Source organism: Callorhinus ursinus, unplaced genomic scaffold, assembly GCF_003265705.2.
Source record: "Callorhinus ursinus isolate GAN/ISIS: 27379988/994484 unplaced genomic scaffold, GSC_fseal_2.0 scaffold92, whole genome shotgun sequence".
Lineage (NCBI taxonomy): Eukaryota > Metazoa > Chordata > Mammalia > Carnivora > Otariidae > Callorhinus > Callorhinus ursinus.
Genome location: NW_027397154.1, coordinates 993,549 through 1,016,992, shown reverse-complemented (window position 1 = coordinate 1,016,992; position 23,444 = coordinate 993,549). Strand labels below are relative to the sequence as shown.

At 57.4% G+C, this 23,444-nt stretch overlaps 2 protein-coding genes across 12 annotated transcripts in view; one reads left to right on the top strand and one right to left on the bottom strand.

The window, feature by feature from the left end:
* Nucleotides 1–977: 977 nt before the first annotated feature.
* MSTO1 (misato mitochondrial distribution and morphology regulator 1) lies at nt 978–5,062 on the top strand. Of its 4 annotated transcripts, none has more exons than XM_073888542.1 (14): nt 978–1,109; nt 1,205–1,340; nt 1,749–1,818; nt 1,914–1,989; nt 2,265–2,319; nt 2,407–2,545; nt 2,716–2,833; nt 2,904–3,038; nt 3,147–3,299; nt 3,612–3,743; nt 3,817–3,998; nt 4,207–4,311; nt 4,393–4,505; nt 4,740–5,062. In XM_073888542.1, the coding sequence occupies exons 1-14, from the start codon at nt 1,026–1,028 to the stop codon at nt 5,060–5,062; spliced, it is 1,821 nt and encodes a 606-aa protein (XP_073744643.1). In that variant the 5' UTR covers nt 978–1,025. The 4 variants fall into 4 exon arrangements, with proteins under 4 accessions (XP_073744643.1, XP_025714496.1, XP_025714497.1 ...); XM_025858711.2 differs by having other exon boundaries at nt 2,458–2,545; nt 4,768–5,058; XM_025858712.2 differs by having other exon boundaries at nt 4,393–4,472; nt 4,744–5,058.
* A 292-nt stretch (nt 5,063–5,354) lies between these two features.
* GON4L (gon-4 like) overlaps nt 5,355–23,444 on the bottom strand; it is a 69,066-nt gene continuing 50,976 nt past the window's right edge. For 5 of the 8 annotated variants that reach the window (XM_073888534.1, XM_025858702.2, XM_073888535.1 and 2 more), the window contains 16 exons: nt 23,024–23,192; nt 21,574–21,718; nt 20,203–20,353; nt 15,871–15,987; nt 13,818–15,488; nt 12,950–13,205; nt 12,175–12,359; nt 11,095–11,292; nt 9,835–9,978; nt 9,174–9,317; nt 8,952–9,071; nt 7,765–7,878; nt 7,102–7,312; nt 6,036–6,666; nt 5,844–5,946; nt 5,355–5,507 (listed from right to left, as the gene is read on the bottom strand). In XM_073888534.1, coding sequence (XP_073744635.1) covers nt 5,358–5,507; nt 5,844–5,946; nt 6,036–6,666; nt 7,102–7,312; nt 7,765–7,878; nt 8,952–9,071; nt 9,174–9,317; nt 9,835–9,978; nt 11,095–11,292; nt 12,175–12,359; nt 12,950–13,205; nt 13,818–15,488; nt 15,871–15,987; nt 20,203–20,353; nt 21,574–21,718; nt 23,024–23,192 — 4,509 coding nt within the window. In that variant the 3' untranslated portion in view covers nt 5,355–5,357. Of the gene's footprint in view, nt 5,508–5,843; nt 5,947–6,035; nt 6,667–7,101; nt 7,313–7,764; nt 7,879–8,951; nt 9,072–9,173; nt 9,318–9,834; nt 9,979–11,094; nt 11,293–12,174; nt 12,360–12,949; nt 13,206–13,817; nt 15,489–15,870; nt 15,988–20,202; nt 20,354–21,573; nt 21,719–23,023; nt 23,193–23,444 lie in introns of those variants that run through there. The other 3 variants (XM_025858705.2, XM_025858704.2, XR_012376921.1) reach the window with 3 other exon arrangements.

Genomic DNA, 23,444 nt, shown 5'->3' with positions numbered 1-23,444 from the left:
AGGTCCATAAATGTGACTACGTTTAAAAAGACAAAATAACAAACCTCTATTCTCCAAAAAAACAAAAAACAAAAAACAAAAACCACTCCCTTTAAGGAAAGGAAGAGGCAACCAGTGACAGGACAGGTGTTTTCAACACACAGAACTGACAAAGGGTTTGTGTCCCCAACAAAGTACTTACTGCTACAAATCAACGAGCCAACCCAAAAGAACACGGCCAAGAGAGTTGAACATGCAGTTCACAAAAAAAGGGTACCCACGGGGCTCGTAAACGAGGAAGAGGGGCTCTCACCCTCGCAGTTAACACCAGCGATCAGGACGCTACCATTTTTGAAGACCACGGAGCACCAGCCCCGCCGCCCCACGCCGGGGCCGGCTTTGAGAGCGCAGCGTCCTCACCGCGCGGAGCGAGCGCGGCGCCCGCCGGCCGCACGGGGAGGGAGCCCGTCCCCGGGTCAGCGGAGCCCTCGTCTGCGGGCGCCCGCGCGACGCCACGGAAGGGGCTGCAAGTCCACGCAGGGGTGTGGGGAAGAGTCTCTCCGACAACGTCGAGCCAAGGACCGCGCAGGGCGCCTCCTTCCCGAAGGGCGACACGGGGCCCGGCGAGTCCTCAGTCGGAGGCCAGGAGGGCTGTGCCCGGCGCGGGAAGAGGGGCGCCTCGGCTCCGGGCCAGGGCTGTGTCTCCTGGGGCGCCGTCGGCCAAGCAGCAGCAGCCCGTGAGGCGAGACCGCGCAGAGCCACCCGCGGGAACCGCGCGCCAGGCCCGGCGAGGCCCCCACGGCTCGCCCCGCTGCTTCCGGGCGCGCCGGGCCCCGGCCCCCAGCGAGCGCGTCCCACGCAGGCGGCGCCGCGGCGCGTGGGCGGGGCCTCCGACCCCCGACGAATCGCTCGTCTGATGGGAAAGGATGTGTCGGCGCACCAATAGAGCGCGGGGAACGAGGTCCCGCCCACGCGACTACGAGCCAATCGGCCCCGAGCGGCGAGGTGGCCGGTTGCGGCTGCGCGACCCAGCGGAGCCGAGCGGCATGGCGGGTGGGGCCCGGGAGGTGCTGACGCTGCAGTTGGGCCACTTCGCAGGTTTCGTGGGAGCGCACTGGTGGAACCAGCAGGTGAGGCCTCCGGCCGGCTGCCCCCGAGGGGCCGCTGCTGCCGGCCCGACCCTGCGGCCCCCGCTGAGGCCGGGCCCCCTTCTGCGTCACCCCAGGATGCTGCGCTGCGCGACGCGGCCGATGCCGGGGAGCCGCCGGGGGAGCTGTGTCCCGACGTCCTGTACCGGGCCGGCAGGACGCCGTCCGGCCAGGACACCTACACGCCCAGGCTCGTCCTCATGGATCTGAAGGGTGAGGCGACGGCCGGCGTCCCCCGGGCGTGCGGGGCTCGCGCCCGCCCCAGGCTGCAGGACCGGCGAGGAGCCGCCGCGGGCACCGCTGGCCACGGGAGGGCACAGCCTTGTTCCGCCCACGAGCCGACTCCGGAACGGGCTCCTCGTTCCTGGAGACGGCGAGGTGGCGAACCGTGGCCCTCTCGAAGGGCCGCACCGCTCATGGCTGAGCTGGGAATGGAAGGGTGGTGGCCAGATTGTCCTATAGACAAGGGCTTTTTCCAGCTCCTGTCTGTTCAAGAGAGCTTGGAAGAGCCGAGGGCTGGAGGGAGCGTGGCAGCAGGTTGTCGGGTGACCCCAGGAAGATTAGCCGAAGGCGGGGAGGGGCTAGGCTTTGACCTAACAGCCCCCGTTTTCTTTTGTACAGGTAGTCTGAGCTCCCTAAAACAAGAAGGTGGCCTCTACGGGGACAGACAGCTAGATGCAGCGATAGCGTGGTATCTGTGGTCCTCAGAGGAGGGGGGACGTGCGCAGGAAGCCCGAGCATCAGTGAAACCGTGCCTGTCGTCAACCAACCTCTGTCTTCTTTCAGGCAGGGAAAGCTCACCACACACAAGGAGGAACTCTGTCCCCCAAATCCTTATCTCCAGGACCTTCTGAGTGCAGAGGTGAGGGCCTCTGCTCTAAGCTTTTAAACCCAGCGCTGTAACTAGATTGCCCCCATTGGGGCCCAGGGGAAAAGAAAAAAGAAAAGAAAGGGTTTTGATCATCTTAAACATTAGCTTGGAACGGCATTTTAGGAAAAAGCACTTTTTCTTAAAGAAATGTGACTACATGAATGAAAGGAGGCTGGAGGCTGTGGCCAGCAGAATCAGGGAGGATAAATTAACTTTTGCTTCTGGACCGGCTGGAGCTAAATGCAGGTGTTTCTCATCCCTCCCAGGGAGTGCTGAGTAGTGATGGTACCTGGAGGGTCAGATCCATCCCCAATGGCAAAGGTGAGACTTCTACCAGGTACTGTGGAATGGGGAACCGGGCAGAACCGGAACACAAAGAAATGTGCCTTTCCTTTGCTTTTCCTTCAGGTCCCCCGCCACTCACCGCTGCTACAGCCCCCAAACCACTTGTCCCCACAGAGAGCAGCAGCAGAGTCTGGTCAGATTTCCTGCGCGTCCATCTCCATCCCCGGAGCATCTGTATGATTCAGAAGTACAACCATGACGGGTATGGGGGCTGCAGAGGCTGTGGAGCAAGGACCTGGGTCCCCCCCGATGTTGACTAAGGCTCTGGAAGGCCACCTTCCCTGCCCTCCCTGAACGCAGGATCTTGGGCTAGGGGGTGGGGCGATGAATGGCGGGGTCCCTGCAAGTCAGGACTGTGCTCATACATGGCAGGGAGGCAGGCCGCCTGGAGGCTTTTGGCCAAGGCGAGAGGCTCCTGAAGGAGCCCAGGTACCTGGAAGAGCTGGAGGACAGACTGCACTTCTTCGTGGAGGAATGTGACTCCCTGCAGGTAGCCGGGGGGCGGGGGGCGCGGCCGATGCCTTGTCTCGTGCTTTCGGTCACCATTCGCCGCCTTCCAGGGTTTCCAGATCCTGTGTGACCTGCACAATGGCTTCTCTGGGGTAGGCGCGACGGCCACAGAGTTGCTACGGGACGAGTATTCGGGGCGGGGAATAATAACCTGGGGCCTTCTCCCTGGTCCCTACAGTCTCGGGGTGAGCAGAACCTGGGGAAAAGGCCGTCCCAGGGGCAGGGAGGGAAAAATGAGGGGATGACAGCCCAGGGAGCACGTTGCTTAAAACCAATTACCCTTCTCTCCCCAGGAGCCCCAGAAAAACATCTATCGTCTGCTGAACACAGCCTTTGGCCTGGTGCACGTGTCTGCTCACAGCTCCCTGGTCTGCCCCTTGTCCTTGGGCGGGAGCCTGGGACTGCGGCCTGAGCCTCCGGTCACCTTCCCTCACCTCCGTTACGACGTAAGGCTCAGGCCCTTGTGCAGGTGGCGGGTAGAGCAGCGCCCGCCCACCGCGCCCTCACCTGCCCGCGCTCTTCGCGAAGCCTCAGCTTGAGCGCAGCCACGACACGGCACACTGTCCTCCGCTGTCCTCCGCTTTTGCCCAGCCTCGGGCCAAGCACAGCCCCGCTTTGTCCCAAAGCAGGCCCGGGGCCGGGGCCGGGGCCGGGGCGCTCCTCTCTGCCATGGCAGAGAGGCCCGGGTGCTTCCTGCCCGCATGCTCTGCTCTCCAGACCCAAGACGCTCAGTGCCCTTGTTGCTACCCTCTCTGCAGGCCACTCTGCCCTTCCACTGTGCTGCCATCCTGGCTACAGCCCTGGACACAGTCACGGTTCCTTACCGCCGGCGTTCCTCACCAGTTTCCATGGTTCAACTGGCCGATATGCTGAACTCCTCTGGGAAAAAGGTGTGGAGCCTTGTGAGGGGTCGGGCCAGCGCCGAGCGGCCGCTCGGGTACTTGACCTCTCCCTCACCTTCAGGTGGCGACGGCGGCAGCAGCCATCCCCTTTCCCTTGGTACCAGGCCAGTGCCTCCCTGATGCCCTGATGCAGCTCGGAGGGGCCACGGCGTGGACCCCGCTGTCCGCATGCGGGCGTCCTTCTGGAGCGCGCTTCGCCCAGTCAGTGGTGCTGAGGGGTCTAGACAAAGCATGCCTCACCAGGTGAGGGCGGGCGGCTCTTAGGAGCCCCGGTCAGAGCTCGGCCGCACCCCCCGAAGAGCACCGCCTCTTCCTCCCCCTGCCCCACGTTAAGAGAGAGGGAGAGAGACCCTCAGCACCCCGCTTCGGCTGATGGCCTGGGAACCCAAGACTCCCAGCTCCCTATCCACACTGCGGCAGACTAAAGGTGGTTTTGGCTCTGTTCCGGCAGCCGGCTCGCCCCAGGGACACGTCTGCCTTCACCGCTGCATGCGTGCGACACGGGGGAAGACGTTTTGGCCCAGTATTTGCAGCAGCAGCAGCCTAGAGCCAGGAGGTCAGTGGGAGGCCGGCTGTCCCCGCCCCCACCTGACTTCGCTCACCTTCTTCGAGCTCAGCTGCTGCTCTCACCCCCCAGCTCCGCCCACCTGCTGCTGGCGCCCTGCAAGGTGGTTCCTCCGTACCCCTGCCTCTTTTCCCCAAGCCTCGGCCGGCACGGTTTGCTTCTGGATGGCCCGCCATCGGGGGCAGGTACGTGGGTGGCGAAGGGACACGAGAGCTTGCACTGTATGTGTGGCCAGAGGGAGGCATGGAAGTCCACAGGTAAAAGTCCCTTTATTCACTGAGGCCACTGAAGCCACTGAGGGAAGTGGCTTCCTCTGGAGCACGGGTCTGCCAAGGGGACAGCACACAGGATTCACGGGGTTCACGCCCCAGCCGGGTCTGCCGCAGACCCGGACTTCCCTGTTGGCAGCAGAGCCCAAGGCAGGCTCCCCTTTCTGTCCCCCCACAGCCGTGGAGAGCATCCCAGTGCTTGGGGCCCTCTGCTCCTCTTCCACTTTGGGCCGGGCCCTGGGAGACTTGGCCAGAGACCTCGGCAAACTGGACGTGCGGCGCTGGGCCAGCTTCATGGACGCTGGGGTGGAGCAGGGAGACGTGGAGGAGGCGCTGCAGGAGCTGGGCAGCCTGGCCCAGTGCTACCAGGGTGGGGGCGGCCTCGCGGACTGAGGTGCTCCAATAAACACCGTGGGTGCAGGACTCAGTGTTCTGGGACTGGCTACACCAGCACGGGCATGCGCTACATTTAGAAACGCCGTGGTCAGGTCCGGTCTCAACAATAAATACACGCCGTGGGACCAAGGGGGGGAAAAAGGAGCCCCCCCCGCCCCCGCCCCCGCCCCCGGCCGAGTACACGTAGCTTCTGAAGACCTTGAGCGACGCCTACGCGGGCACAGCTGCCCAGCCACCGGTCTGCCTCTGTCCTTGCCCTCAGCCCCCACGGCGCTGTGTCCCGAGCTCAGGGGCGCCCCGGCCCAGTACAAGCGCCCTCCCTCGGGGGGCCGGCGGGGGCAGGAGGTGCAGACGACAGGCACGCGCGCCCAGTCACCCGTCCATCTCCTCCTCAGACAGAAGGTCCCCGCGGTCTGACAGCTGGTCTGTGTTGCTCGTACTGGTTGCGTCCTCCTCGTCCTCGGAGCTGGCCTCGCAGGCCGTGTGGAAGAGCTGCACGAGTTCTCGGAAACGGTGGGAAACCTAGGGCGAGAAGGTGCAATTCCCACATACACTGAGCACGGTACACTGACGGGAACAATCTCGTCCGCTCCACGCAGTAAGGTGGCGAGGGCTGTGCCCTCCACAGATGAGGGAACTTAAGAGGCTTCAGGTTTGGCCCTAAAAACAAACTAGAATGGAATCTCTGGGACTTCTACCTCGAAATCCCGTGCCCTTTCTCTTCTAGAACCACTGCCATGTGCCCTGATGAGTCAAGCCCCTCCTCTGGGCCCTTGGGGCTTGTCTCTCGGTTGGCCACCCTGTCCCTTCCTCGGTTTCCCTGGGGCTTGAGGCTCTAGCAGGGCTGAAGCCACTTACCTCGGCGGGGGTCTTATTTCCCAGCTGCTGGGAGATGCTGCTGAACGTCTGGGGCTGTGCTCCTCGCTCCTGGCACATGGTGAGAATCACGCGGTCAGCTTCCCTGGAAACCACACATCACGATTAGTCCCACGTTAGGAATATGGATGTGTTCCACGAATTTTACACACACACGTCGTCCACCCTACCTACCTTGTCCACAGGACCACCTTCTCCCCAGTGGAGCTGACCTTGCTGTTGTTGGCACAGACCGTAGCTTCTGTGGCCTTCGGGTGCGGCTCTCCCACTGGACCCTTGCCCTGGCTTCCACTGTCCTTAGCCAGACCTCCCCTAGGGGCTTTGGAAGAAGTCTCTGAGATGTCAATTCTTGACGAAGGAGATTCATGGACAGGGGACATTCTGTTTCCTGTCTTCACGGCAGCTCTGCCTGCCAACAACCAGCTCTCTGGAGTATCTGATCTCTCAGATACCTGTGTTCTCCCCATGTCTCTGGTCCTTGAGGAAACGGGACTCAGGAAGGAAGCAGGGGGCTCAACAGTTCCAGGCCATTTCTCCGTTTCCGAAGCCTCCCAGGCCGGCATGGAAGCCTCTGGCTCACCCACTGCCTCCTGCTCCTCCCTCTCCTTCCGAAGTCTGGGGGATGCCTGAGGGCAGGAGAGGACCTCCTGCCCAGCCTGGCTTCTCCCCCCAGTGCAGAGCATGGCCCCAGTACTGGAGGGAAGCCGAGGGGTCTCCGGCGAGCAGGGCCGTGGGTCATCCAGGACAAGCTGGTCTGCAAGAGTCACTTCCTGAGGGGAGAGCGGAGTGCTCCCCACTGCCAATCCTGCTTAGGAGAAAAGTAAAGATCTGAGGGTATGGACAGGGTCAAGATGCACCTAGAACCCCGAGTTGCCGCAGGGCCATGCAGGCTGGTTACCGCTGACAGAGCCCCAACCTCAAGGACCGAGGCGAGGATGGGGCCCGAGGTCGCTTATACAGCGATACAAAGTCCCACTGCCATGGCCCAGGGTGGCCGAGTCCTCGGGGTGCAGATCACGGGGCTGAGGGCAGGGGAAGAGAGTACGCATCATGTGGGCGGTAGCACTCCCAATTCGGCCAGAGGGCAGAGGCCACAGCAAAGCAAAGGCCAGACACAGGACTTCCTATTACTTGAGTAACCTAATGGGCAGGGCGTTGGCTCGGAGACGTTCTTGCTGGAAGTATGTTAGAATGAGGTGGGAACAGGGACCGAGGCGGGGCTGGGAGGCAGAGCACTCACGGGGAAGAGGCGTCCCCCTGCTGCCAGTGCTCCCGCCAGGCTGCTGCTGAGCTGCCTCTGTGCTTTCTCGCTCCTCGGGGGCCTCCTCCTCCTGCAGGTCCTTACCCTGCCCGGCTTCCTTAGCACCGGGCCCAGGGCTGGCCTCCCGGTGGGGACTGCTGCCCGCCAACTCCTGGGGCTCCTTGCTCTTGTAGGACTTGCTGTCACAGACCTGCAGGGAACGGCCTTCTTGGTCAAGGGTATCCTCACACGGCCTTTGTTTTTGGGGCCTGAGCACGGGAAGCAGCCCGGCCACGATGATCAGCAGGCCAACTGACAATTTTAAAGTCTGCTTCTCCCGCTCCTCGAACCAAGAACTCTTATTTTTGCTGCCAGCCAACCCTACCCTAGAGAACCGGCATTACTTTTAGGGTCTGTGTATTTCATAAGAGAAGAAAAAAAGAAATCAGAAATATTTTGAAGTGGTTCAGATTGTTCCAATTTTAAAAGCCTTCCTTACCCACAGGATTATCTTCAAAAAGCAAAATCCATCACATACTTGTACAGGATTCTGTTTGGCGCACGCACACTCACACTGCGTGACGGGGATAGAGCAGACAGCCCAGCGCGGTGAGGCAGCTACGGCGCCCGGCCCCCCATGCGGTCCCCCCCGCCCCTGCTCACCCTGCTGCCACAGTGGCCGCAGCTTCTTCTCTTGCTCTTCTTCAGCCTGGAGTCAGGGCCTCCTTCATGGCAGGAGCAGGCACAGTCCTTGGCTCCATCTGGCCACTCAGTCTCCTAGGAAACACTGGGCTTGGTTAGTGGCCAGCTAGGGTGCGTGATGCCCAGAGAACACACGGGCTGCAGGCCACCCGAGCAAGCCGCCCTGACCAGCACCCTTTCTCCTTGGCGGCACTGCAGCTCTTCCCATGGCCTGGGGAGACTCAACCACAGCCCGCTGGAGTTCCCTGCCACGACCCTGCAACGACCCAGAGGACTGACCTAGCCCAGCTGCCCAGATGCTTCAATACTGAAGTCAGATACAATCGGAGGCAAAGTCCTGGGATGACCGACCACCTTGGCTCCCGCGTCCCTGTACCTGGGGCTCTGCCCCCTCCGCCAACCCCTTCGGGGCGGGGGGCTTGCTTTGTGCACAGGGAGGCCCCCTCAGGGACACTCTCTGTTCAGGGACCCCAGATGCCAGTACCGTTACTACCCCCACAAACGACAAAGAGGCTGACGCAGATTCAGTAAGTTGCCCTAGGTCATCCCGCTGCTAAGAAGCAGTTTTGCCGAAGGAAGAGGAAAACAGACTCCTCCTGGGCGAGTGGCAGAGGGCAGTGAGTCTGAGCAGACTCCAGGCCGCCGGGGTCCGCACCCCAGCACTGCCACTTAGGAGACACGAGGCCCCGGCACCAGCCTCGAGCTGCACGTCCCTTTCCTCTTGGGTCAAATGCAAACAAGAGCCATCTGTTCATGGCCCTGCCGTGGAAGGAAGTGAGGGGACGATCCGGGTGCAACACCTCCGAGAGGTACACATCTGTCGTCACACAGCTGAGTATTGGCCGTTACCGATATTGCTAAGTGGGGATGCTCGGTTCTACCTCTTCACGCAAATAGAAAGGAAGGAATCGAGACCCAAGGGCAAGGGAAACCACTCCAAGCCAGAGAGCCGAGGGGGAAGCATCGTTGTAATGGGGCGGCTGTGGGGGAGCCTCCTCGGCACCTCCCCGCCGACCCCCGGGGGGCTCTGCAGCCTGACCCGACCACCTGGGGCCCCAGAGGCCGTGCACCGCACCAGCCAGAGAAACATGCAGAAAACTCAAGGCCTGCTTTATGGCAAGCGGGTGACACCCTACAACCTGGGGTACCTTGTCATGATTTTGGACCCCAATCTCTTTTCTTCTTTTGCTCTTGGAGGCTGTGGGTATCTTGGGGGGCTCCTCTTCCTCCTCCACATCGGGCAGTGCCACTTCTTCAAAGCCGTCAAACTGGGGAGGAGCAGGGGCCCCTCAGCGCAGACCCTGGCCAGGCACCCCTCCGACGCGTGGCCTGCCCCCTTCCCAAGCCCACTGCAGCCTCGGAGCCGGTACCTCGTACTCCTTCTCCTCCGTCCAGTTGATCTCTTCAAAGTCCCCCATCCGGCTGGCTGCTGGGCGCAGGTGATCAAAGAAGACGGAGAACTCGTCCTGCAGGTGGTCATGGCCCTTCAGAAGCTGCCACATCTGCGTCTTGAGCTGGGGAGAGTGGTCGGGGGAAGGATGAAGTGTCCAGGGCCTCTCCAGGCTGCCGTCCCAAACCAGTCCCATTCGCCCCCAAGGTCTACCCTCCTTGTCCACTGAGGGACAGCCAAGGAAAGCTCTCCTGGACCGCTAAGACTGCTTCAGCATCCCCTCCCCGCTCACATGCCTACACTGGAGGGGGATTAATAACACGTCTGATCCCTGATGACCACACTCTGCACCCCGGCCTCCTGATCTCCAGCCCCGGCAGCAACCCGAGCACGGCGAGGAGACGGGTCCCCCCCAGGCCCCATCACCTCCTTCCCTGAACTTCCCTTCCAGGCACTGATGGCAACCCTGAGCCTCTGAGTTCAGTCAGGCTCTGGTTTCAGGGGACAAGCACCCCCTGTTCCAGGGGTTTATGCTTCAGGAAAGCCGACAAAAGTCCTCGCCTTCTTCATCCCCTCCGGAAGTCCAAGAACCCCAGAAGCAAGAGAACGGGCCCGGGTGCCAGCAGGACAGGGAAGAGCACCTCCGTGATCTCCTGGGGCAGGCAGTCCGCACAGCTCTGGAGGACCCTGATGATCTTCTGGTGGTGCGAGGGGTTCTCTGCAAAGCAAATCTCCAGCTGCCGAAGAAACTTGCGGCTCTTCTCAAACGCCTGCTGTTCCTCAAACTACCCCGGTGGAAAGAAAGCAAGAGCGTCACGGGCACAGCGAGCACGGACCGGACGGCGCTACGCCCCCGGAGCGAGCGTCGGGCCGGGGAGCGGGGGCGACGGGGACCCCGTTTACAGCCGCCAGACGGTGCCTAAGGCCCCGGCATCTACGCACCTTGGGCTGCAAAGGCAACCAACCCAAGAGTCTTGGACGGGACGGCAAGCGTCCGGGGGCGTGCGAATGTCAAGCTGCTGGCTGTCTCACGGGCTGTGACCTCAGACGCCGCAGCGCGTCTCCGTCTCCAGAGTGCTCGCACCCATGCTGCTCCTCCCACGGGGAGAGAGCATGTGCGGGTGTGCGTCCCCCCCAGGACCCCGGGACCCCGGGCCTGCCTCAAGCCGACCAGAAGAACTCACTCCACCCTTCACTCCTGGGTCTCCCTCTCCTGAACACCTGGGACTAAGCCCTCGCATGTAGACACTTACTGGCCAACATTTCGAATGTCACCTTCTGCAGTGGCCATCCCCGACCACCGTGTACGAAATAAAACTGCAAGGCCCCACCCCCACCCATGCCCCCTGCAGCTCTCTAGACCCCCTTCCCGATGTACTTGGCCACAAGGCATTAGCGCTAAAAAGCATTATACACATTTTACTGTTCATATGTACTGTATAATCCTTATATACATTTACTATATATATGTTTTACTGTTTATCACCTGACTTTCCCCAAGAGAATGACACTCCATGAGGGCAAGGACATCGTTCTTTTGTAATTACTATATTCCTAGGACCGGAACCCTGCCTGACGATGCACTGGACACACACAATAAGTATCTGCTGGAACGAACACCTGTTTTACAACAGGGAGGAGCAAAGGGTGCGTGATTCACCCACGGTCTTCACTGGTGACCGAGGGTACAACCCCTCATTGCACATACAAAGAAAATGGGAGAAAAGGGGTTGGGAAGACCACTCCTTGAAAACAAGGGGGCGCTGATCACCCTGGGCCAAGGCAGGGCCATCTGACCGGGGGTCGCCGAGAGACAAGGATGGCGTTAGCCAGTTCTACTCAGGTCCCCTGTCCCCGGACCCAGCAGCCCCCCCGGGTGTGGCGTTCACGCGTCCACTCACTAATCCACAGGCCAGAGCCTGCTCGGGCAGCAGGAAAGCAGCGAAATCCTTCAGCAGCTGAGGCCAGTCCTGGAGCAGAACCTGCAGGCTTCTGTAGAGATCCACAGCTGTCTGCCTCTGAGTGCTGGACTCGAACTCATAGATGACCTGCAGGAAGTCCTCATACTTGCCAGGGATATGCTGCAGTGCTTCTCGTACCTACACAGGAAGACGTTCCGCCATCAGGACAGGGAAGAGCCATATGGATCGAGGAGGAGGAGGAGTCCCCACACAGAGCCCCAGAACCACCCTGTGGAGCGTACTCCTCCAATGGCTCCTGAGATCTGCTCACGGAAGACATGGAGCAGTGAGTCAGGCACCACCGCCCCTTCCCTGCCTGGCCGGCCTCTAAAACGCCTTCATTCTCCAGGGGCCACAGCCCTCCCTACAAAACCAAGCGAGCATTGTCTCCAGCCCACGGCTCTAGCCTCTCCCTCCTGATCTCAGCCCCTCACTGAGATAGACAAGGAGCGCTCTGCACACGCAGTTCCACATGGTACCGCGGGGGGAACCACGCATACGTTAGGAACGCTGGTAAACTGTCAGCAGACCAGAAGGCATGACCATCACTGCTAGCAGGCCGAACCGCCGGGGGGATAAAGGAACCAGATGGCTGCATGCCAAGGGCAGCTGCCAGGCACAGTGGGGTCAGCTCTCCGAAGACCAGGGCACTTCCCGGAGTCCACTCTCTGGCCAGTGCACCAACGGTCTTTCTTCTCCTGCCGAGGGCTCAGGAAACGCCTGCTTTAGCCAACCCTGCAAAGTCACCCCTCTCACTGATGATGGCAGTGCCACCTTTCCCTGCTTTCTGAACAACAGAGAGGTGATGCTCAGGGATTCACAACAAGCCGTGGACGACGGAAGCCTGGGTCCTGTCTCTCTCACAGATCTGAGGGCAATTCCAGGAGAGAGCAAAGGCAGAGGCTTGCGAGGTGGCTGTGCGGCTGGAAAATCAGACTCTGTTTTCAACACCGGTCCCTGGAAAGGAGAAGCAGCCGCGTTTGGGGGGACGGGCAGTAGCGGGAAGCAGTCCCTGCCTACCCTGGTCAGGTAAGCCTGAGCAAAGGCCAAATCCTTCTGCTCCCTGAGGGGGTCCCGCTCGAGAATGTCCTCGTCATACAGCAGCAGCAGCTTGGACGTGTCCTTGCTGGCCCGGGCCCGGCTTCCCCGCTTGCTGCGAACTCGCTGACTGCCCCGGCCCTTCCCAGCAGCTCGGCCGCTCTCTCCTGGGAAAACACGCAAGAAAGACGGTTGTCGGGCCCCACAACCCTACTCCTCCCTTCAGCCACCCGCACCCAGCCCACCCAAATCCCGGTGGCTGTCTGGGATGGCCTCAGGAGCAGCTGGCAGGAACGTGGCAGGAAGGCACGATGGCGTGGCAGGCCAGCCCCCCACAGCACCGGCACAGTCGCACCCCTGGGATGAGAGGAGGCCCTCAGCTGCTGCACATAGCCAACGGGAGTCCGGAGCAGGAGCCTGGGCTCACGCCGGGCTCTCACGCACTAGGTCTCGGTGAGGAACCGCAAATAAACGAGGCTCTTAGCCACGCACGTGACAGATGGATTGAGAACCAGCATAAAAGCTCGCGTGAACCTAATGCAAACCTAGCAGCTGGTAAGAGTCACATCTGAAATGTCTGAGCACGCTTCTCTGCAAAGGCTCCAGGCAAACATGTTTGGGGGAGGGCAGCGTGCAGGGGGGCCCCCAGAGGACGTCGTCTAAAATCTCACACCTGGTTTTCGGACCAGCCGTTCGGCACAGCACTCAGAGAGGAGGCTGGCTGAGACCCGCCCCGCACACCAGGCTCGCCACTCACCTGGCGGGGCGCTGCTGGCCTCCGCTTCCAGGGCAGTCCCGGGCGAGGCGAAGGTGGCCGGTGGCTTCTCAGCAGGGTCTCCAACGGCTTCGTCTGTCATTTCGTCCTCCTTCTGCAGGCTCTCCATTCCTTCTGCCTCTTCTTCCTCTTCTTCTTCAGGCTCAGAGTTCTCCTCCTGGGAGTTCTCGTCCTCGGACTCGCCCTCCTGGCCCGCGCGCCTCTCGGAGGCCAGCCAGGTCAGCTTCTCCATTGTTTCCTGCAAAGCCCCCGAAAGCATCCGCAGGGCTGGCGCCGGCTCCCCACAAACCACCGGCGCAGGGAGAACGGGGCTGCCAGCCCAGCAGCAGGTGGGGGAAGGTGCGTTTTATACCAGGAAGACCGTTTTCCTTTGCTGGGGTCCACACTTACGATCTACATGTTTAGGCATTTCAATTGCGCACAGGTGACTCAATCTAACGCTTTAGTGACTGAGTCACACATAACACCCAAGGAAAAGTTCACCTTTTCCTCCCCTCCCGCCTCAACCCCCCGTCCCCAAACCGTCCCACACGGTATTCAAAAGTCAAATAAAATGACAGGAGGAGGGCGCCTGGGTGGCTCAGTTGGTTGAGCGACTGCCTTCGGCTCGGGTCACGATCCTGGAGTCCCGGGATCGAGTCCCGCATCGGGCTCCCTGCTCGGCGGGGAGTCTGCTTCTCCCTCTGACCCTCCCCTTTCTCATGCTGTCTCTCTCAAATAAATAAATAAAATCTTAAAAAAAAAAAAAATGACAGGAGGACTAAGTGCAGCAAGCAAGCAGGTGACCTGTCAACAAATCAAGCAAATTACTGAGGCCACAGAACACCGGAGGATCTTCCCCAGCTCTCACCTGGAGCTCCGGGACCGAGAGCACAGACTCCTCGGAGGCTGACGACATCTCATCCTCCTCATCCTGGGTCAGGTCGTCAAAGTCCTCCTCTTCCTCCTCCTCTGGCCCGTCCTTCTCGCTCCCAGCTTCCGGCCCAGCTGGGATCCCCGGCGCCTGGCCGACGGCGCTGGCCAGGTCCTCAGACCTGCCGGGGGGGCTGCTGCGCACTTCAGGGTCGGCGCAGGAAGAAGCCATCTTGGGAGATCCTCTGCTCACATCTCCGGAGTCTCCCTCATCCCGGGGTCCCCGAGAAGCTGACGAGGTTCTAGCCAGCTCACTTCTGTTGTCGTCCTGCTGGAAGGCCGGCTGTCTCCTTAGCTCACTAGGACCGCTTGGGTCCTCACCTGGGAAGCCAGCGTCCGATCCCACAGAACGTTCCTCTCTGCGGTCTTCACAGGTGTCCTGCCCTGGGGACCCCCTGGGGTCATCCTCCCCGGGGTCCTGAGGTTCCATCTTGACCATTTCCTGCAAGTCCCCTGGAGGCAGCGGCTCCAGAGCCTGCCTCCCATCCTCGGCCTTCACCAGAGTCCAGCCACAGGCACTGTTCTCTGGCTGCTCTTCCTGGCACACATGATCTGCTGCTGGGGGCCCTGGGCTGTGCTCCTCTTTGGGGAAGACAGGAGCACAGAGAGGAGATAGTTCCTGGGGTTCTAATTTGGGTTCTAGGCCTTGAAAGGCATTTTTCCCTTCAACCAAAGGACAAGCAATGTCCACATTCACTTGGGCCTTGTCTTCAGGGGCGGAGGGAACAGGAAGACTCACAGAGTTGCTGGAAACAATCAGGGGTGGGAGAGAGGAGGCCACAAGGGGCTGGTTCAATGGGCAGGGGAAGGAAGTGGGGTTCACCAGGAGGGTGGTGATGGGGATGGTCTGAGGAGTCTGGGCCACGGCTGCGCTGACGGGCTGGATCACGTTGCAGCCACTGCCGAGGCTGACAACCTTCACCGTGGCGGCGGGCACGGTGAAGATAACGGGGAGCGGGTGGAGGAGGGAGGCGGGCTCCAGACGGAGAGAGGCCGTGGCCCCCTTTCTCTTGGAGGCTCTTGGCTTCGCACATGGCTTTCGAAACTTGGAAGGGGCAAGTGAGGGCAGCATTACCTTGGGCACAGGGGCAGAGGAGAGCAGGGTCTGGGGCTCAGACAGAGGGAAGCTGGTCCTGGCCTCGGGGGCTGTGGGAGGCAGTGCTGCCGGAGACTCACAACTGTCCCCCGCCGTGACCCCCAGTGGAGGGACGCCGGGCACCGTCTGCAAGACAGTGGCTGGCTGGATCGCATGAGGAATCCGGACCACCATTTTGCTTGGAGGGGCTTCGGACAGAGTTGACCTAGCTGGTGTTTTCCCAGAGGTGGAGCTGGGCTGGACAGAGGGGCTGGGTCTGATTAGCAAGGGCTTCAGGACTGATGGCCGCTTCTGTCTCCAGGCCTTCCTGGAGAAACAGTTGGCCACTGGCTTCAGTTTCAGGACTACACCCTTGGGCAACAGCAGTGGGTACAGAGTTTCACTGCCCAATTCCGAGCTGCCTTTTCCCAGGCCTGGCTCTAAGCTGCCCTCAGCGGTTCCAGTCACACTTCCTACCCCTCTGGCGCTGTCCGCTATGCGCCACAGTTCCTCCTGGATGGATGGCAGACTGGCCTATGAGAACAAGAACACACTGATCCAACACGTGTCAGAACCTGGAGAGAAGAACGGGGCTTCCGAGACTTTAGGGGCCTTTTTCCAGGACAGTCTCAAAAAATCTTTTCAAGGAATTTTCTTGCAGGATATCCAATTTCTAAAGACTACATCCTAATTATATGCTCTAGAAACGCCGTATCATTTTGCCACAATTTCTCAGAGGTAGCAGAGTCACGTGGGGAAAGGGGCAGCAGCAGGAGAGGAGGGGGAAGGAGGAGCACCCGCTGAGCCCGCGCTACGGCACCGGCTCCAGCTCCGGCTCCGCCCGGGGCATAAAGTAACCCCCCCCCCCCCCCGCCACCCTGCTGCCGCCCACACACCCCCGGGAGGAAAGCCGTACCTTTAACCAGAACGGAAGCCGGTGCTCTTCCCTCTCGACAGGTGGCTTCCACTGATGGGGCTGGATCTCTTCACAGCATTTCACCAAGACGGGCAACTGTTTGGTCTTCTTATAAAACTGAGCGTGAAGAAATGACACACGAGTTACATTCTCTCCAGAAACACTGCCCTCTGTTGGACTGGGGAACTGAGTGTGCGGCAGTCTGCGACGCCCCCCGCCCCCCACCGTACACACATGACCATAACCAGCACATGCTACATGCTCTGCATTTCAAATTACACTAAGTTCTCAATCCTAATGACAATTCTGCAACACTCGCGATCATCAGACAGGGAGAACTTTAGGTCACAGAGAAAAGGAAGCAGAAGATCGGAGCCCATCCTTCGGATCTGCTCCTACACGCAGCGCCTTAACCCTCAGCCACGACCCACGGAAGCTTCCTACTGAGGAAGTAATGGTGCAAAGGACATCAGGGGGGAAGGGAAAGAAGAGACTGAAGCAGTTTTAAGAGTAAATTAACAGGAATCAGGGGCGCCTGGGTGGCTCAGTCGCTAAGCGTCTGCCTTCAGCTCAGGTCATGATCCCGGGGTCCTAGGATCAAACCCCGCGTCGGGCTCCCTGCTCCCTCCCAGCTCCAGGCTCCGCGGGAAGCCTGCTTCTCCCTCTCCCACTCCCCCTGCTTGTGTTCCCTCTCTCGCTGTGTCTCTCTCTGTCAAATAAATAAATAAAATCTTAAAAAAAAATTAACAGGAATCAAAACAGTGACAAGCATCCATCCAATCCACATCTGCCGAGCGCCTGCTAGAGGCCAAGCGGACAAGCGCGAAAAGCCCTCCCTGCTCCCGGGGAGCCCACAGACTCACGGGACAGTGAGCCAAACCCATGCAATGCTCTGTGAGGAAGTACAGAGATGCACCCACAAAAATGACACAAACGTCACACTTGAACAATAAAGACAATTCTGGAGCAGCTACAACTACAGATGAATCTCGACAGCACAGAGTTGGCCGAGGGAGGTAGGGAGGGGCAGACACCCTTCTTGTCCCAAATCATGAACGTGATGAAGGAACCACAGAGACTGGTCTGGCTACAACAAAGGCATGTGAAGAGACTTCCGGAGACAAGTCGGAGGTAAGGCGGGGGGGCCTTCCGGCCATGCCAAACAGTGTGAGCTGTACCCGGAAGTCATCTGGAGGTGGCCACGGCAGCAATGGGAAGGAGCCAGAATTAGGAACGCTGTTTAGAAAACAAGGGCATTACTGCAGCCGTCACGGGCCGGCGCCAAGGGCACGGGCATCAGGGTAGGAAGCAGGGTAAGAACACGGAAGGCTGGGGACAGCCCGGCATATGGCAGTGGTCAAGCTGGGGGGCCAAGGACAACCTGCAGCTTCGTGCACTGAGACAAGAGCCAGACCGCAAGGTCCCAGAGACAGACCACAGCAGGGGGAGCTGCGGGAGGGGAGGGTGCCGGCAGCCACAGGCGGAAGGTTCAAAGGAACAGAGCTCAGACTGAGGAGTCAACGAGGCAGCCCAGGGAAGAACTGGCAATGGCTGGCGCTCGGGAGAATCCGGACCAAGGACACAGACTTGAGGACCATGAGGAGACAGGGCACCCCGACACGCTGCGAGTCTCCTGTGGAACGTGGACGTGTGGGAGGAGCGGGCAAGAGGAGCTGGTGAAGGAGCAGCTGGCTGAGAGCAGGAGCGAAGGCGCCACAGTCCCAACCGGACCGCGACACAGGAGGAGGCCACGAAAGCAGCCCGCGCATCACCCAACAGGGAAAGAACAGATCTTTGCAGGGACACCGTCCACACTTGCAGAACTTAAAGAGCGAAGGAGAAACGCACTGCTAAAAACAGATTAAACACACCCATTTGGCTTTGTTCCCTCTTCAAAACCCCAAGAAAACAAGGGAATTGCTTTAAGGTAAAAGCCTATAAGGAGAGAGAATGAAAGGTGAAAGCAACAAAATTTTCAAAACTAAAAAGCAGATGGATGAGTGGAGACACGTAGAATGAAGAAAGCCGAATGTCACGTGGAGAGAAGTTGAGGGCCGACGAGACGGATGTCAAAGGCCAGCCACAGGGTGAGACAACAGAAACCTCCAGAAGTGCGGGTAAAGCTGGAAGTGGGAACAGGTAAAGATGAGGAGGGCAAGCAGAAGCTGTTGAAGAGGCAGTGACGCCCCAAATCCCACCCCGCTGGCCATAGCTGCGGGCAGCCTCTCCTGAGCCGAGCAGCTGGACAGAGGCCGCCAGGTGCCGTGGGAGGAGACACAGGGGACAAGTCCAGCCTTCGTCCTCCCCTGCTTCCCACACTCCCTCTGCCGTTCACCATTAAAGAATATTCAAAGAATGTAAAAAAGCTATTGGAAATTAAAAATATAGCCGAAGAAATAAAGAGCTACCTCAGCAGAAAGGTCAGAAGAAAAAGCTGAAGTAACACCCCAGAAAGTACAACAAAAGATCAAATTGTTGGGTAAAGAGAAGACCACTGGGAGGCCGGGGGTACCGCCCAGGGGACAGCACGCATTGTGGGGGCGGGGGGGGGGGCGAGGTGCCCAGTCCTTTCAGGATTAATGACACTGGACCCACAGTGAGACATCCGCAGCACCATAAAACCCCAAAACGCTGGAGAAAAGGAAAAACCCTACATGCCGCTGGGGTGGGGGGCACAGGTCACACAGGTTCAAGGCATCAAATCTAAAGAGGCAGCACTAGGAACGAGAAGAAAATGGAGCAAGTCCCTTAAAACTTTCTAATAAAAATTATTTCTAACCCACTGAAGGTGGAGAGTAGAAAAGAGATATATTTTTAGACTTTTTAAAAAAACTTTTTATTTTAAATAATTAGATTCATAAGAAGTTGCCGAAATAAGACAGAAAGGTCTTATGTAGCCTTCCCCGTTTCTTCCAAAAGTAAGACCTTATGTCGCACAGTGACAATGGTCACACACACAAACCAGGATGTGGCTTTGGTCCTGTTCACGCAGTGGTGAACACTGGGAATACGGCCAGTTTAAATCTACACATCTGTTTCTCAAGCACTCTTCCCCAGAATGCCATGAGGATGTGCTCCGCTAAAAGAAGGAAGTAAAATCAAGAAAGATGTGGGTTCGGGGACCAGGAGGATGCACAGGGGAAAGAAGCAAAACCAACCCATGATGATGGGGGAAGAAAAACCCCAAGAAGTCGTTCGTGTAGCAAGTGGAGAGAGCAACACGTTTAGAGGGAACAGCATAAGCGGAGTTGGGGAGAGGCTTCCTCAGGAAGCTGAAAATGACCAGAGACTCCTAGCACTAAAGTAAACTCCGGTGTTGAACAGGTAATACATACCTCACGAGACCAAGCCCCACCGGCTCCCCCAAATGCAATTATCAACTCCACAAAAACATGTCGGCAGGAAAGCAAAGCAATCACGCTACACCACACAGCTCAGCTGGGAGGGACATGTACCAAGCAATTATACGCTTATAATGTGAGCCCTGAATCTAACCAACACTGTGATCTAGTGGGAGAACCGGAGGACAGAAGACACCTGTGATGATGGCAGGGCTGTGGCAGTGGGAGGCCCAAATCTCTGTCGTCCGTGTTGCACTTTACTAAATAAGGCTTCAAACCAAAGCATCAAGTGGTGGCAATGACAAGCAAGCCACTCAGATACAGACGCAGACATACCACCCCTCAAAAACCTCAGTAGGAAATCGGGAGAAAAATATTCTTTGTAAGAAGCCTCACAGAACTATTTGACTCTAAAGCACTTAAACTATTTACCTCTTATAAGATATATACTTTTAACTTTGATAGACATACCCACATAGAAAAAGGTAAGCAGAAGGATACAGCGGAGTGTTGTCTACCCTTCCAGAAGGCTAGCGGGAAAGAGACAGAAAGAGCGGCTCGAGGGAAATGTGAAGTTGAGAAATATTTTAAGAGTTGGAACAATTTTGGGGTGCCTCGGTGGTTTAGTCGGTTGATCATCTGCCTTCCGCTCAGGTCATGATCCCGGGGTCCTGGGATCGAACCCTGAGTCAGTCTCCCTGCTCAGCGGGGAGTTTGCTTTTCCCTCGCCCCATCCCCCCCACCGCCCAGCTCATGCTCTCTCCCTCTCTCAAATAAATAATCTTAAAAAAAAAAAAAAGTTGGAGTAATTTTATTTTTAGGAGAAATACCCATAACAGAGGAAGAAGATGATACTCCAGAGGAGAACAAGGGTCAATGTCCCTGGAAAAGCCAGAGGGGGACTGACCCAGCTCTGGTGGGAGGAACCAGGGCCCTCTGCGGTGAAGCTGAGCTGGAGTGAGGCCCCGGGGAGTTCACAGGAAGCACTTACTTTGATGATGTTGTCAGGCGCTCTGTTCATGTTGAGGTTCTTGATCCTCACTGTCAGTTGGTGGGCGGTCTTGCAGGTGAGGAGGTACTTGCTGATCAGCAGCTTAGGAAATTTGGTCCCTTCAAAGTGCTTTAGCCCTAAAGCCAACAAACTGAGAAAGGAGCCATGACCTAAATCTCGCCTTATTCTGTTCTGCAGAACGCCCTGTCCCCAGAGCAACACCCAGGGTACACCCCAACAGTGGCACACCTCATTCTTGTGCGAGCCAGTGGCTGCCCCACAGAGATCTGCAGGTGCTTACTCATGGCGAGCAAGCACAATGACAGAGACACAACCAGGGGTTCCCAGTCACGTGGGAAGAGGAAAAATGGGCATGAATCACTAAAAAATGTCAGATCGTGACGTGCTTCACACTAATAGTACAAAAGAAATTCAAAGGAAAGAGAATGGGGCTAACAGAACAAATGTGAGATGAATAATGGGCATGGTGTGAGACATTAAATCAGGACCGATACTGCCTCCCAACATAAGCCATTCGATTGCGGTTACCTATCTACCGCAATTCGCTGATGGCAGTGGGCCAAGTATCATCAAGAGCCATGAAAATGTTCCTGACCTTTACCAAATCATCTCACGCTTGAGAATTTACCCAAAGGGATAAACTCAAAAGACGTTCAAAAGCTCTATACGCAAAGATCCTTGCCGAAGCCCCACTAACACAGCAAAACACGAGAGAAGAAAAAATGAAACAGTAGCAGATAAAAGGGCTGTCCCAGGGCCCGTGGAAGATCACCTGAGGAGACAGCACACGGAAACTACAGGAAGGACGGTGCTCCAGCACAGAGCACAGAAAAACAATTTCAAGGTGTTAGGTCAAAAAAGGCAAAATAAAATTATACTTAAATTGCCAATAATTATATGAAAAATCATTGGGGGCGCCTGGCTGGCTCAGTCAGTAGACCATCTGATTCTCGATCTTGGGGTCGTGAGTTAGAGCCCCATGTTGGGCGCAGAGATTTTACTTTAAAAAAAAAAAAATCATTGTCATGGGGTGGTTAGGATAATGGATAAAAATTTTTTCCTTTGAAAAACTGCCTCTAAAAGTACTATGAGACTGGTTTTTACAATAAATAAAAAAAAAAACCAAGTTAAAATGTTTCCAAAAATGCACATTGTTCCCCAAAAAGAGCAGTGTCTGGCGCTCGAGCAAACCCACCGCAGAGCTGCGCCCAGCACTCCAGCTCAGCTTCCGGCCTTCCGTGTCCGTGTCGGGTAACACGTGCCTGCTTGCCCCCCAGCTCCTCAAGACAAAGAACCAGGTCTTCTCCTTGGGGCCCTCGGGCCCTCTGCTCCCCCACGGCAAACCCTTACTTGTCCTCGGCCTTGGTGAAGAAAATCTTATCCTGGGGGTTCTTCGCCTTCAGAGAACACACTGGAAGTAGCTCCGGGTACATGAACACCTTGCTTGTGGCCAGGATCCAAGCCACTTGTTTTGGCAAACAGGGAAATTCGTCTGCTGTGAGGAAACAATTCTGTGGTAAATGAAATCCCAGAACAAAAGCTTCTGAATGCAAGTCTGCATTTAGCTAGAGCTGCCCCTACCTGGGGGTGTCTCCACCTCCCCTCCCGCAGAAGTTCCCAGCAACCTCCTCAGCCCAACACAGGCCTACGGCGAGTCCCGCTCGGCGCCACTAAACACGGACACGCTCACTCTTCCCTCAGCGGCGCGGGCACCTGTGACAGTGCGAGCCACCTGGGGCACACAGCGCGCAAACGCTGCCATCGCCTCCCCCTGCCCCCCGAAGGCCTTGCCAGGGAAGGGACCTTTCTTTCAGGATAAGATGCCAGCTGCTTTCATCTCCCTCACCAATCTGGTATTCCAGATTTTATCTGATTTGATTCTTACTTAACTTCTAGCAAGTCCTCCCAGATTCCTCCTGGGGTTGGGAACAAAAACCGTAAAAGGAACAAGGCAATTCAGTCTCACTCATTTCTGCCTTGCTCCTAAGCCTCTCGTTCCAGGCACGTTCTGCCTTTCCAGACATGGGAAGCACCACTATATCCATAGTTCTCCTTCCAAAAATGGTATTTTTGTATCCCCAGAAGAAAAACACAGGACACTGTATGTATAATCTATAACCAGGCCATGATGTTAGGTTTTCATTACCATCAGAGAGCTAAGAGAGTCGTTTGAGATCAGTGTCTATAACATAATGCACCTGAACTCAACTATAATTCAATCTAATGCTAAGAGTCAGGGATTTCAAATCACAACTCATCTGCTAAGCCAGGAAACTAATCAGAAGCAATTATTCAGTTTAAGGGAATAGCAAATGTGTTCCCAAAAATTACTAAAAAATGCATGGCAGAAAGCAAACCTGCACAAGTCTTTAAAATACTGAACATGGCAAATGTACCTCTCTAATTTGTACCTAACTCCCAAATCAACATTTCATTCAAAATAGAGATACCACTGCAATCATGAAGGGAAATAAAAGTATCTTAAAGAAGCAGAGAATAAAAACCTGACCACGAACCAACTTCAACCACTGGCCTTTCATCTTCCCCAGACCCCAATGACCTCACTCCCACTGCTTCCCGCCCTCACATCTGCCAAGGACCACGACCCAGCCCTGCCCCCCACCCTGTCCTGTCCATTGCCCAGCCCTCACAGAAGCCCAAACACTATCATGACCTCCTGGAACGTAGATACTGGGTACCAAGGACGACATTATAGATGTCCCCTGCCCTGTCTCCTGGGAAGGAAGGTTCAAGATAACTCAATGCAAGCAAAAAGCAGAAGCGGACATGGGTCCCCTACCAGTCTTCTTGACAGTTTTGCGAGGACTCCAGTCGATGCTGACGTGCGTGTTGAAGTCTTCAACGAGCTGCACTGCCCCCAGCAGGTTGCAGGGCTGGAACAAGGTCTGAAAGCCGGGAGTGGACTGGTGGAGCGCGACAGAGCTCTGAGCGAAGGTGCCCAGCTCTTTCTGGGGAGACAGGGCACAAAGGAGACCTCAGCCCCAGAAACAATACCAGCAGCCCTCACTAGCCTCCGAGGGAAAATCTGTCCTTCCTGCTAAAGGACAGAAACAGATAAAAATCATCATAAAGTCCTCCATAATTAACATGACTCCATTAAGACTACTCTTCTGCTGGGCGCCTGGGTGGCTCAGTCGGTTAAGCGACTGCCTTCGGCTCAGGTCATGATCCTGGAGTCCCGGGATCGAGTCCTGCATCGG

Bases quoted from the DNA above. Each gene is read 5' to 3' on its own strand.
- MSTO1 (XM_073888542.1), top strand. From the start codon at position 1,026: ATGGCGGGTGGGGCCCGGGAGGTGCTGACGCTGCAGTTGGGCCACTTC. The intron at 2,834-2,903 runs GTAGCCGGGGGG...GCCGCCTTCCAG, and splicing joins AGGAATGTGACTCCCTGCAG to GGTTTCCAGATCCTGTGTGA. The intron at 4,312-4,392 runs GTCAGTGGGAGG...CTCACCCCCCAG, and splicing joins CAGCAGCCTAGAGCCAGGAG to CTCCGCCCACCTGCTGCTGG.